The 14,181-nt window shown below is 39.2% G+C and overlaps 1 protein-coding gene and 1 pseudogene across 3 annotated transcripts; one reads left to right on the plus strand and one right to left on the minus strand.

The window, feature by feature from the left end:
* Window positions 1-854: 854 nt before the first annotated feature.
* Window positions 855-1,403, minus strand: LOC144705709 (heat shock cognate 70 kDa protein pseudogene; annotated as a pseudogene).
* Window positions 1,404-1,762: 359 nt separating this feature from the next.
* LOC144705727 (FAD/NAD(P)-binding oxidoreductase family protein) lies at window positions 1,763-7,090 on the plus strand. Of its 3 annotated transcripts, XM_078578518.1 has the most exons (11): window positions 1,766-2,042; window positions 2,116-2,221; window positions 2,415-2,514; window positions 3,111-3,254; window positions 3,753-3,811; window positions 3,935-4,002; window positions 4,076-4,127; window positions 4,291-4,467; window positions 5,157-5,753; window positions 6,646-6,861; window positions 6,965-7,090. In XM_078578518.1, the coding sequence occupies exons 1-10, from the start codon at window positions 1,996-1,998 to the stop codon at window positions 6,859-6,861; spliced, it is 1,566 nt and encodes a 521-aa protein (XP_078434644.1). In that variant the 5' UTR covers window positions 1,766-1,995; the 3' UTR covers window positions 6,965-7,090. The 3 variants fall into 3 exon arrangements, with proteins under 3 accessions (XP_078434646.1, XP_078434644.1, XP_078434645.1); XM_078578520.1 differs by having other exon boundaries at window positions 1,763-2,042; window positions 6,724-7,090; XM_078578519.1 differs by having other exon boundaries at window positions 1,766-2,030; window positions 6,646-7,090.
* Window positions 7,091-14,181: the final 7,091 nt, after the last annotated feature.

Genomic DNA, 14,181 nt, shown 5'->3' on the forward strand with positions numbered 1-14,181 from the left:
AGGAACTTTTAATATCTTAATCTATCTCAAAAAGGATTTTGTAGAAAATTTGTTGGATATCTGGGAATCCTTTTTCAAATGTCTGATATAACTGATTAGGATTAAGAGGAACTTTGGCATGCTATTTGATATCATGATTGTTATCAATGTGTGTTTCATGTTTTGACTGGTAAACATGTTTGGAAAAGGATACATATTGTCAAAATTTTAACTGTCAATGATTTTCATATTTTTTTAATGTCAAAATGTTGACCAAGCTGACATTTGGAAATTTGAAATTGGAAAGGTTGAGGGTGATGCAGTGTTGTGAGGCAGGCGTAATTATTTCTCCTTCATTGTTATCAGCTAAACCATAACATTTTCTGATATCTTTACCATAATCAAATTGGTTGCATATTTGTTCCAATAATAACAGGTTATTGGGTACGAATACGGTTAATATCACCCAAGACTACCTTGTACATGTTAGGGGACAAATAGTCTTACAACCTCTATTCTATCCCCTAGTGTCAGGATTTATCCATCCTAACGTCTGTGGAAATACTAAAAACTAAAATCCTAACGTCTATGTCCCATCTCTTGATGTCCCAACAACTGGCGACCGTGATTTACTCTAGGTTTACAACTGTCCACAGTCTATTCCGTCATCCTTTCTATCCGACTCCTTAACCTTACTCTGCACTAGGGAACGACACCTTTGGGACGTGACGGGACGGATGACGCATGGTGATGGACGGTGATGTGACGAGTAGTTCATCACGTCACCGTCTCATCACACATCCCAACATTTTAAAAGTTTCTGTCACATTCTCATCACGTGTCACCACACGCATCGTCACATCATTGTCCCCCCATTGGACGCCAATACCGTCACAGGTGACAGAAATACATGACGTGAACTTTAGTCTCCAGGCTGATAGACAACGGGGTGACGTTGAGGAGAGAAAGTCCTAGACCTTCTCGTTGCCCTTGCCGCTGAGGATGGCTGCCCGGACTGCCGCACCATAGGCCACAGCCTCGTCCGTGTCGATGCTCTTGCAGAGCTCCTCGCTGTTGAAGAAGTCTTGCAGGAGCAGCTGCACCTTGGGGATTCGGGTAGACCTGCCGGCCAGGACCACGTCGTGGACGGAGCTCTTGTCCATCTTGGCGTCCGGCAGGCACTTCACCATGGGGTCCGTGCACTTGCAGAAGAGGTCCGTTGTGCCCAAGTAGGCCTCCGTGATCTCCTTCATCTTGGTCAGCACATGGAGGAGATTTCCTCCGTCGCAAACAGATTATCCTCGTCCTTGTATTGGACAGAGAAATTTTTAAAGGTTTTTTTCCTTTTTAAATGTTTTTACAAATCCGTCATCGACATCATCCGTGACGTCTGCCCCGTCACATCACCTGTCTGAGGACCTTCGTCACCGTCGTCATCACCGGCACGAGTCTCCAATTTTTTCCCCTTGACCGTCACGTCATCCATCACGGTGTCGTCACCGTGACGTGTGACGTTTGCCGTTCCCTATCTGCACCCATGGATGAGGACGAGGAAGGAGAAATCCAAAAAATGGAAAAAAAACTTCTAATTTTTTAGGCGTCAGTATTTACTATTGAGAAATGTTGGGATACTGCATTTGGAAATTCACAAAATGCGGCTTATTCACATAAAAATTGTGAATCTTATATCGACGGACTATTAAACATGCTTATTGCTATTAAACATGCTTATCCATTTTGATGCTAGAAAGATGAGCCCTAATACTAAGTTTTAGGTGAACTAGTAGAACATAAGATTATTGTTACGAACTCGGAGACGAGAACGATCGGCACAGACTCGTGATCGTCAGAGCCGATTCCTCATTCCTCTGTTGGATTTGTTAAGAGTTTTCAAATTTCCTGCAATCGTCGCTGTGAAAGTATCATCGAAAGATCGACAACGAACGAGCTAGAAAACGGATTTGTTTCGATCGAGAGCCCAATTTTGAATCATTATTTGCCATACTGCTGCATCAGATGCGGATTCCAGTAGTATTTAGATCCTCGCGAAGGTATAATATCCAGTAAGCAAGCACGAACTACTCTTTCGAAGTTTATTTGATAACTGTCTGATTGCGCCTCGAATTATGCCAATAGGATTATCGGGAGAAATGCAACCGAAGGTCCTCAATTAACACGGATTCATGAGAAGAACTTTTGCAGCGCTACAGATGGTTCTTTCTCCCAGGGCGACGTTAATACTGTACAATCCTTACATGAAAATTTCTCGATCGATTTTCGCGGTTTACTTTTATTATTGCATGACATTGCCTTTCATGTTGACTGTCATCTTCTTGAATTGCATATAATTGAATTTGTGTTGCGGTTTACTTATATTACTCATAGTTACGTATTATTTTCTATCATGTTTATTCTCATTCCCTATCTTGTTTTAGGAAAAAGGGGATCAGTTGGGGAGGACGTCGAGGATTGAACAGTACGACGTTGCAATTGTTGGGGGAGGCATGGTGGGCATGGCTTTTGTTTGCGCACTTTGTACGTATTCGACACATCCCTTAGCTTACGAACATTTTCAACGGCCTAGTTTTATTATTATACCATGTAAATAATCAAGATCATCGCAATAGAATGTATTCAAGGGTGAATTACGATAATTTGGATTTTTGTCACAAAAAAGTAGACGACCAAAATCATTAGAATAACTTCGGCATCAACGTTCTGGTGTTGCAACATACGTAAGATGATGATCAGGATCGTCGCAATGAGATGTATACAGTGTTATCTATAATTTTTTGAATCTTCGTCGCAAAAAACAACAAATAACCGAATCCATCATTGCTAATACTGTGACAAAATGGGGTTCTAATCTTCTAGATAACGTGAAAAGAGCTATAAATTGCCATACTTCCACTCCTAAAGAGAAAAAAACGAGTTAGACGAGCTCTCCACAGGAGAACACTAACTTTTCTTTTCCAAAAAAAAGAGAAGACTAACTTCTGTTTTGAAATTCTTTGCGTGGAAAGACAATGTGGCCCGGATGTCCTAGCTCTGTGTTTTCCTGGAAATGACGAAGTTTTTAGTTTATGTATGATGCGCAAGGAGACTGAACTTGTATTTTTCATTCATTGAAGCTAGAAATCCAATGACCAAGCACTTAAAAGTGGCGATAATTGATAATAATCCTGCCCTGAAATTCGATGCCAGCTTCAAGAGAAGCGAGATACCAGACCCAAGGGTCAGTACAGTGACTCCAGCCTCAATTTCTTTCTTCAGAGGTAAATCCTTTTAAATTGCCTACTACTTTATATGAGCAAACGATATTTTTGTGACGTTCTGTTGTATCTTTCAACCCGAGTAGCTCCCGGTGGATCCATTATAGATTAAGTAGGATTATATTTGTAAGAACGGAAGAATTGATTGAGAAATAAAATGTTCTTCTTTTCTTCTCAATTCTAAGGGTTGATGTATAAAGATACTTAGGTAACACAGAAGACTGTCATGTCCCTTAACAGAGATACAAAACGTAGCAAAGATCATATTTCCTCGAATAGTGTGCCCATGTCGGCATCACATGTAGGGCCTTTGTTAACAATGTTTTGGATAGTATCAAGGGAAAATTTTCCGGCTGTAACTTAGTGGGCATTTCTATCGTAGGGAAAGAAACCTTTTCATTGGAAAATCCTTTTTCTCATGTAAAGTTCAAAATAATTCCAACTCATGCATAGATCAGGTTTTTGTTCACTTCGTGAGATATTTATTCCTCAATCCGGCAGATATCAAGGCCTGGGAGTATGTTGAGGAGCAAAGACATGCATACTTTGATAAGATGCAGGTGGTTATCGAGCCACTTTTATCCTACTCTTCTAATTCAATTTTTCAAATATAATATTAATATTCTTCTTGATTTAAATACCTTTAATGATTAAAACTGAAAGTGTGATGTTTTCCTAAATAGGTTTGGGATTACACTGGGTTGGGTTACACCCGGTATAATGCCCAAGACGTGGGAAAGAGATGGTTAGGGTATGTCTATGACAATCCATTTTTATCATTATCAGACATCCCTCTGGATGCAATTCATTCATTTCATTTTCAGATGTGTGGTGGAGAACAAAGTGCTTCATCACGCTCTCCTGTCCTCTTTCAAGGTGACTGGCAGATGAACTCCCGTTTCCTCTCGTGTCTATTCAAGTCTTTCGATTTTGATTAAACGCATTTGCACAAAAAAAATCATTGTACTGACTATGAATAGAGTCGATCTTTTATTTTTCTTTTCTGTTTTCCCATTTTCTGGGCAAAATCATGACCCAGTCAGGACAAGAATTGCACTGGAAGCTCTACCCGGCAAAGTTAACTTCCATGATCGTCCCATCTCCACCGTCCGTTACAAGCAAGATCATAAATCTACCAGAGCCCACAGAGCCCTCACCTGGCACATCCATTAAACTTGATCTCAGCGATGGAAATAGCCTCCTCGCCAGATTGGTGGTATGCCTATTTTTTAATCTGTGTTCTGCTTTGATTTCGAATTTGGACCGATCCAATTGAGATTTGATTAAAATTACTCAATTTCATTTCCAAAACTTTCATTCTAACGTCAGAATGGACTATTATTTTCAAATTATAGATAAAGCTTTTGTTTTCTAATCAATAGGACTTCATTTGTGTGTTGTTATACTTTTTATGCTGTTCTGTGCGGCCTGCTCGAATGAAAGTGAAATTACTCAAAGGTTTGAAGGACGTTGAATCCCCTCTTATTAAATGAATTTTAAATTATCATAATATATTTTTGTAAAAGATTGCGCTTTAGATATGTCAAAGATTCAAGGAAATCAAATATATTAAATTGAATTTTGAAGAATCATTTTATAAATGCTATACCCTGTGATTTGGTATCTCGGTCGATAAGAAAAATGACACGCAGAGAAGAAGATTACAGAAAGGCTCCGTGTTTCTCTTCAACATAAGAAAAATATACAGAAGACGAGTATTGGGCCTGACAACTCGGGCCCAATATGTGGTACAACGGACATGTAACCGTTATTTAGCCTCAAACTGTGTGTAACACATGAAACTTTCTCCACTTTGATCCTACTAATCTAAGTCTATCTTAGACAACAAATCAGATGATGTACCTCTTTTTCCTTCTCTTGCTTCTGTTTTTTTCTCTTCTGCAGGTTGGAGCAGATGGATCAAACTCTAATGTGAGGGCAATGGCGGCGCTAAAGTCAACGCGAAAAAGCTACTCTCAAAGCGCAATAATATGCACTGTGGAACATGTTAAGGAAAACGATTGTGCGTGGCAGAGGTTCCTCCCCTCCGGACCGATCGCACTTCTCCCCATTGGCGACAGATACAGTAACGTGGTCTGGACCATGCGGCCCGATGAAGCTGCCTCTCACAAGTCAATGCCCACGGAAGAGTTGGCGGCAGCAATTGATCGCGCGTTGGGTCACGGACACGACACCCAGAATGACTTCTTGGGAGGGTATGTGAAGACGATTCGCGGTCTGACTGGGTGGGCCCGATCTTTGACAGCAGAGCAATTCATGGCCCCACCAAGGGTAGTGGGGGTCAACTCTGAAACAATGGTTTTCCCTCTTTCACTAATGCATGCGCAGGGGTACGTGGCAAGGAGGGTTGCACTTGTTGGGGATGCAGCCCACACTGTCCACCCCTTGGCTGGCCAAGGAGTCAACTTGGGATTTGCAGATGCTGCCGCCCTCGCCACAATCATCGCAGATGGCATCTGCGCCGGCTCTGACATTGGAGAGGTGGGGAAACTCCATTATTTTTCTTCTTCATTTTTCTCTTTTTTTGAGTTTGATTTTAATCAGATTTAATTAAGCATTCATTGCAGAAAATTAGATACCCCATTTTATTCAACATTTTATCTTTTTATATTTGATTTTATGATATTTAATTCAACATTTATGCGAGAATGATGGATACCCCCTGTTTTTCTTACCCATTTTCTCTCTTTTATATTTATTTTATAAGATTGATTCTGTCAGCTTCCAGCTGCTCAATGAGGAGGACAGATCTTCTCCTTGTTGTCTCCTCCACCTGTTCTAACCCTAGCCGCCAAGAGAGAGAGAGGATATTTCGAAAATATGACTTAACCTAATGAAAAGAGGTTCTCCAGTACTTATACTGGATTACATCTATTAGGTCCACTCAGGCCCAACATGGTGGATCCGACCTCATAAGGGTACTTATGCAATAGAGAAAATACAGGGTTGACAGACAAAAAGAACAAATAAAAAGAAATAGAAAAGCGCCTGCTGACAGATTCAACATTTATGCCAAAGTGGTTTATACTCCATTGTTTTTCTCCCCCATATTTATTTATTTTTGATTCTGTTATTTTAATTGGAAATTTCGTGACTGATACCCAATTATCTCTTTTATATTTAATTTGATAAGATTTAATTCAACATGTATGTCAGACTTTATACCTGGTTATTTTTCTTCCCCATTTTCTCTTTTCTATATTTGATTTGTTAACGATGGGAATTAATTGGGTCCCATAGTTTTTCTTCCCCATTGACTCTCTGAAAATAAATTTATCCGATTTTATAAAATAATAATTTATGTGCGATTTTATGTCATTTTAATTCTACATATATGCGAAAGTGAAAGATGCATGCATCATTTTAATTGTAGATTAATCTGCTAAGGAGGTATGAGAAGGAGAGGAAAGCAGCAAATGCGACTATGATGACAATTCTTGATGGCTTCCAGAAGGCGTTCTCAGTTGACGCAGCACCTCTGAATCTTCTGAGGGCAGCGGCCTTTCATGGGGCAAATTATATTCCATTTCTCAAGAGGAACATCATCTCCTATGCGAGCGGTGATCAAAAGTGGCCAATCTTTCCCTGAGTATGTTTTCTTTTCATCTTGTTTATCTTTCTCTTTGTTTAGATGAGTATGTTTTCTTTTCATCATGTTTCTCCTTTCTCTCTGTTTTGGGGTCTTATGGCAGAGATCAAGTATTAGAGAAATAAGACACAAAACAATGGAGAAGATAATACCGCTTTCTAAGATTCGTCTTTGATGTAAATGATCTGACCAAAACAACGAAATAAAATAGAGTCAAGTTATTTATCTATATGCTCTTATCTCAGCAATCCAAATTTGTGATTTATTGGTTTTGTGTGTGAGCATCTTTGTTGGTTTTGCGTGAGAGTTATTTAGATGCCTAGCTTCTTCACGTATCCAAACGATCTTCAGAGCAGTTGTTATGGTCTTATTTGTTTAAACCAGGTTGCCAGAACTAAGTTCTTCTCTCTATTTATACTGTTTAGGACGTTTTCAGGAATCTTTAGGAGCTTTCTTAAAAGTCCCTATCATTTGGAACAATTAATGAAAGCCCCTGAACTCGTATAACCAAAAACATTGTGTGTGTGATCTTCTTGGTTCATGTATCAATATATTTAATAACATCAATGGCACTCTAACTTTGTTGGGCTGATCTTATTAATTAACTAAATCACCTATGTATTGATTAACAAAATAAATATTTGACCTTATTAATTGGTTAAATTGATAGTGCATGAGGGGCCAAGGTACGCCTCATGCCCTGGAAGATGCAAAATATTATGTCAACTCTATTTTAAAACTTATACTGTCTCTGGTTATTGTGTATATAGAATCCTTCAGTCGTACTAGACTTCCTAATGACTTAGGGTATTGTTAATCACTTAACTTTAGTAGGTTATTATGGTTAGTATTGATGCATGGTGAAACATTGGAGAACATCTTTGATATTTCCACTACGCTAGACAAGGAATTGAGCTACATTTTCCTTGAATTGATCTCCTCTAATACTAAGGCGTATGATCATATGTTTACCATGCAATCACTTTCGTCGACTCATTGCATAAGATTTAATATTGTTTGGGATCTCTTTAATGTAGACACTTAGTTCATAATCAACACACAATTGTCTGTCCACAATGTGTAGTTGGTATCTCAAGTTTAAAGACCACTTACACAATCATAACATGATTCAACTTGATTGATGTTAGGTATAATGTCATTCAGGGATTCATACATATTAATTTAGTGAATTTTTTTTTTCATATAACACCCACTATCTATTTATCCTTAATATCTCCACACTTGTGGCTATAGGATCACCCTTATTCATCACATGAGTGGGATAAGACATGACTATACTATATGGATGTCTTGATGTTCTTCTTGAGTATCCTTTGAATTGAAATATTTAGAACATGTATTTAAAGATTGAGGATCATCATTTTGTGATTTCAACACAATTTACTTAGTCGTTGAATGTATTCATGAACTTTAATTATAATATATATATTATCATAAAGTATAAAATGAGATGTAGAATGTGTGATTTAGCTTGCACCTTAGTATATTAAAAATGATAAAAAGGATGGCTCATGAGAAAATCTTTCAGTTTCAATAGCTGTCATTATGACATAAGACAAAGGCTTCAATAAAGGCACCCTAATGATCGAAGCCCTCTAATTTCATTCCTTAAGATTTAAGAGCCGAAGTGGTTTGAACTCTGTGATGTCCAAATTTTAGAAAACAACTTTGAGATTAAAATTTGTTAGGTCCACAAAAATTTTAACTTGGATTCACAATGAGAAATTCAAAGATAATAAATCTCAGCAAGAATCAACAAAATAACACATTAACAGTAATGGAGCTGATGCAAAATGACGTGTCGGGATTGACAATAGTTCTAGGTTCAATTGGGCAGGGGTAATGCAGGCGAATGACAATGCTAAAAGCATCGAGAAAATTGATGAGAAAGTACAAGACCAGCGTCAATAGACGACGATGACCACTAGGTCACAGTATTCCACTAGGCTCCCAATGACCCACACGTCGGCTTGTAGACCGGTGGTGTGAGCATGGCTACTGTTGTTAGTGCGCACACCCTCGATTGGTCCTACCAGAGATGTACCAATAGAAATCCTATCCCTCAGAACATTGATCATATCAATACTATCCTAACCCTGGTGGTGGAGACATGCTCGGGAGGTACTAAAATAAGTAAATGCGCATGACAAAAGGAAAGAGGTGTGTGGGCGCAGGCACGGGTGCCCGAGTGGGGCATAGGCAGCTAGGCAGGCAGGGTGGCCAAGAAGGCCGTGGGCAGCGAACGCTGCAATGGCGGCAACAATAGACTAGGGTTTCCAAATTTTCAAATCCACCGTGGCATTTTTGTAAATAACTTGAAAAATAAAAATACTATAAAAAAAGATAAAACAAGCTTTTCGCTTTTTCTTCCTTCCCAAAGGAGGGTTTCCTCCCCCCTCTACATAGGGGTGTCATATGGGCCTCCCCTCTAAAGGATGGGCGAGAGGCCCATTAAAGGGGTACGAGGGTACTCTATATGGAAACGTGCCCATTCGTACGAACACGTAGGCCCACATACATGGCCTTCAAAACTAGAATGAATTGGTAAAAATGCGACGAAGATAATGTCAACCTCCGCGGGCTCGTTGACTAGGCCAAATACATGAAGGCCAGGTCTCTTCTTCGGCCCATGCTTCGCGCACTAGCTGAGACTGGTCTACGGTACTAGATGGTCTCCATCAGGAACACAAAGCTTGTGTGAATGAAAATGAAACATCTTTCATTTTTTGGTCAATTAGGAACTCATCAATAATTAAAGATGCAACATAATGACCCCATGATGAAGTCCATTGACGAACAAAATTCCATGGAAAGGTACATTATTTAATTTAATGTGCTTTCTTGTGTCTTGTTGACCTAGATATTTACTGTCAAGAACATATTAGATCACTCTTATCAATGACATGAACTGAAGGGGCAAACAATAAAAGGCTGGAATAATTGAAATAATATGCTTATGTAATCTGGATCTCGTATTTTTGTTGCATTACAAATTGTGATTTTAAAGTCTAATTATTATTGAAAAAGGTATCATTATGTAATTTTTTCATTAAAATACAAAAAAATGTCATTGCAAGTGACAAACACAAAATTAGTTATAGATTCTAGTGGAAAAAACTAAGCATATAAGGAATATATTTCAAACATGGGGATGTTGATAAATCAATTGCAAAAGTTCTGTCATGTTTCAATCAAATGTATTAGGTAACATCTAAAGTAATAAAAATGTTAGATTAGGGTAACCAATCAGGGTGAGAGTAGGAGCCACAACGATTTCCTGAAAACAAAGACATCTAGTTGATAAGACCCAAGTTTCATATAAGGTACATACACAAGTCTTTTAATTTCTCATGTCTATTTATGAGATTAAAAAAAGTGAAAGTTCATTAAGGCTTCATCGATTTCAATATAATGAGGTCTGTCTTCAATTTGAAGAGCTGGAAACATAAAAACAGTTTTTTCACGACAAATGTGGTGTTTATATAAAAGAAACTACAAGTGTAGGATAGTTAGATTTGTTATGCGAGGAAAGCCTCCTTGGATTTTATTGGACAAATAAATCCAATCATATGATTGATGTAACACGATGCGGCAATGATTGATCGACACATGTTACAACACGAGGAAGGCGAGGAATGGTCAAGGATGCAAGGATGGCGATTAAATGAACATGTAAAATCAATGAATTAATATTCGACAGGGCTGACAGATTCGGACGTGAAATTTAAGTAGTGAAGTTTGACTAGTCAGAATCAGACTCCTCAATGTCCCTTTGGACCAACTAGACGATTAAGTAATGAGAGGTATTGTTAATACCCAGTGGTGTCCAAGCCTCTATCGACAAGGTCTAGCGGTTTCACAAGGAAATAGTCTAACTCTCAATATTTTGGGTGGCTAATCCTATCACAATGCAGCAAATTTGAGGGCGACGGAACACAAAATCAATGTCATTGTAAGAAGTAATTCAACTGCGAACGAAGGGGGACGACAGTACCTAATGGGTCGAGACCCAAAATTCCGTGGCAAGGAGTCGTCTCACAGGTGATATCCAATCTCGCGCGCTCTGCGTAGGCGTGGTCGTGGTCCTGCGCGCGCTCCGCGTAGGCGGGTTGACGCTTGGACGATGACGGCCACGGTGGACGAGGGGCGGTTGTGGTTTTGTGGGGGGGGGGGGGCGCAGGTTGCTGGTTGTACGGGCACGCGGGAGCTGGGGCACGCAGGCTGGGGCGTGCGGGCGCACGGGAGTGAAGGTGTGCGGGCGCACGAGCACTAGGGCATGAAGGGCGTGTGGCAAAGGGCGCGCAGGCGCGGACAACAATGGCGGTGGCAACGGCGTGGCTACGGCGATGACGGTAGTGGCAGCTTCAAGAACAGTCCAAGAAAAGGGTTCATGGTGATGGATATTATGTGGCCGTCAAGCCAATCACACTACCGTGTTTATTTAAGTCCATTGAATAAAATACTTACGTTCATTATTATTCTAAGTGATGTTTATAATGAAGTCCACGAATACGTGCAATGACTGAGTGAATTATGATGATATCATAATACAGTGATCACTGGTCTTTAAACATGTATTCTAAATATTTCTATTCAATGGATAGTCGAGATGGACATCGAATTATCCGCATAGAATAACACTAGCTAATCCTACTTATTTGGTAAGTATAGCTGATCTTGTGGCTATTAGTGTGGTGACACTAAGGACAGATAGTGGGTGCTCTTTGGAGAAATAGTTCACTGAATTGATCCGTATGAATCCCTGAATGGTATTATACCTAAACGTCAATCAAGTTGATTCAAGTCACATTTGTATAAGTGATCCACTGACCTGAGACACCAAGGACATCTCGCGAGTGGACGACTACATTTTGACTATGACTTACGAGCCTCTAATCATGTGATTCAAATAAGTTATAGATCGGATGTAGTAAGAAGCTTACGGAGATGATTGAGTGGTCAAGATGAGATCATCCGCCTCGGTATAAGAGGAGATTGACTCGAGAAAGACGATGCAGAAAAATCTATGGCCAGGGTAGTGAGGATATTGGAGAAAGGTGTTCTCCAATGATCCCCGTTACACATCAGTACTAATCAAATGACGGATTAGGGTTTGACAATAAACCATACTCTAAGTCATTCAAGAGTCTCACGCGGATGATGGATTATACATATACGGTAACCGATGATGGTAAAGGTTCCATGAGAGAGTTCGAGACTACTTGGTATCTTCTAGAGCACAAGGTGTAGCTTGGCACCCCACGGGCTGGAAACTTAACCTATCGATTGGGTTAAATCGATCCTTATTTAATTAATCTATATGTTGATATAGTAAATTAATAAGGTTGGTCAATAAATGTTATTGGGCCATTAAAGTTATCAACTAGAATGATACATGGGCCTAGAGGGTCACAGGCACAAGGTCATAAGGGCATTGGCGGCTATATTTTACTTTATAGAGTTTTTGAGAAAAAACCTTAAGTGAAATATAAAGAGGGAAAGGGGTCTTAGTGGAAGCACCCATGCAAGCCTGATTTCAAAGCCTCTCCCCCTCTTCACTCTCTTTTCCACTCATCCAAGGAAGAGTGTCTTCATGGTGAGGAGATCTTCTAGATTTTCAAGAAGAGTTGAAGAAGAAGACGTAGAGATCCAAACGTCGAGTGATCGCATGGACATTTCTAGAGGTTGGATGCGTGAACAGCTTTAGAACGATCTCAGAGCGGCAAAGTCAAGGGTGGAACGAGTTCCCCAAAAGATACTTCCAATGTTTTTTTAAAAGATCGATTGAGAATCTATCAACCACGCTTCTGCATCCATGGAAATGTGATTTCCATGGACGAACCAAAGCATCGAACCCAACACTTGGTACTTCTTGAACAAGAACTGATCAAGAACTCACGTTCTTGATGCAAGCTCCAAGAAACAGCTACAGGGGTGTGGTGACGATTGATAACATGCATTTTTAGTGCCTTATATTATTATATTTATGTGTCTTTATGCATTAAATTGCTCATATTTGCATGTTATCAAGCTTAAAATGATTAAATCTATTTTTAGAACAAATTTCTGAATTTTCTATATTTTTAGGATTTTTCTAATAGTATATTCTAAAATAATATAATTTTTTGAGAAAGAATATGATTTTTCTGGAATTTTTGGATATTAAATTTGGAAAGATATGATTTTTCTGATTCAAAATATATATTTATACGTATTTTTTGGGCTTTTATTTGATTTAATATGAAATTTTAAGTATTTTGGTTTTTTTATGGCATAATGTGATGTGGCGTGCGGATGCGCCGCCACGTCAGCGTTGAGAAAGAGATTTTTTCTTTGTTTTTTGTCCTTTTGACATGTACATGTGGCACGGAATATGAAAAGTCGCGAAATACGAAAAGCCACGGAATACGAAAAGCCATGGAATATGAAAAACCATGGAATACAAAAAGACATGGAATATGAAAAGCCACGGAATACGAAAAGCCACAGAATACCAAGTGCTTTGACTTCTTAACATGCACAAACTGATGACATTGATGAGGAGAGAGAATAAATTAAAGGCTAGGATTGCTTCAACTTCTAGCGGCCATAACTTGTCATCTTCCCCTCCTCTTTCTATCCATACCCTCTAATCTATAAATAGAGGCCTGGATCATTGTAAAAACCATCTTGAACTTGCTTCCCACTTTTGTGGGCTGATTGAAAGAGAGTGAGTTTTGAGATCCATCAAGAGTGTTCTTGGTGTCTTGGGTGTGTGGGAAGAGACAAAAGAGAAGAGGGGGAGCTTACCGGCACTTGCAAATCGCCGTGATCTTGGCAGAACGTAAGGATCTAAGGTAAGTGTCTTCGCGTTACGTTGTTTCTCTCCCAACATCATCGTTATCATAGTTATAGGTTTTCATCAACGTTTCATTATCACTTCACTTACTTACGTCCCCATTCTCTCATCTCTCCATCCATGCCATCGTACCACTGCATATCGAACCACTATCCTCGTTCATACCGTCGTTCATCATCATATCCATCACACTCACTTACTCTTTTCTTTAAGTGAAATTAGCTTATAATGACGTATCTTTTATCGATATCACTACCTCACATCCTCAAATCTTGCTTTCGTCGATCCTCTCGTCCATCATCACTAGTATAAGAAAGTAATTCCTTAATCATCATTCCCTGTGGAGACAATCCGTACTCATCACTAACTAAGTATTTTTAAGTACGGTTAAATATATTTTATTGAACAATCTTAATCACCAACGACAAATTTTAACCCTAAAATTGAGATTATCAACGATG

The sequence above is a fragment of the Wolffia australiana genome, chromosome 7 (assembly GCF_029677425.1).
Source record: "Wolffia australiana isolate 7733 chromosome 7, ASM2967742v1".
NCBI classification, from domain to species: domain Eukaryota; kingdom Viridiplantae; phylum Streptophyta; class Magnoliopsida; order Alismatales; family Araceae; genus Wolffia; species Wolffia australiana.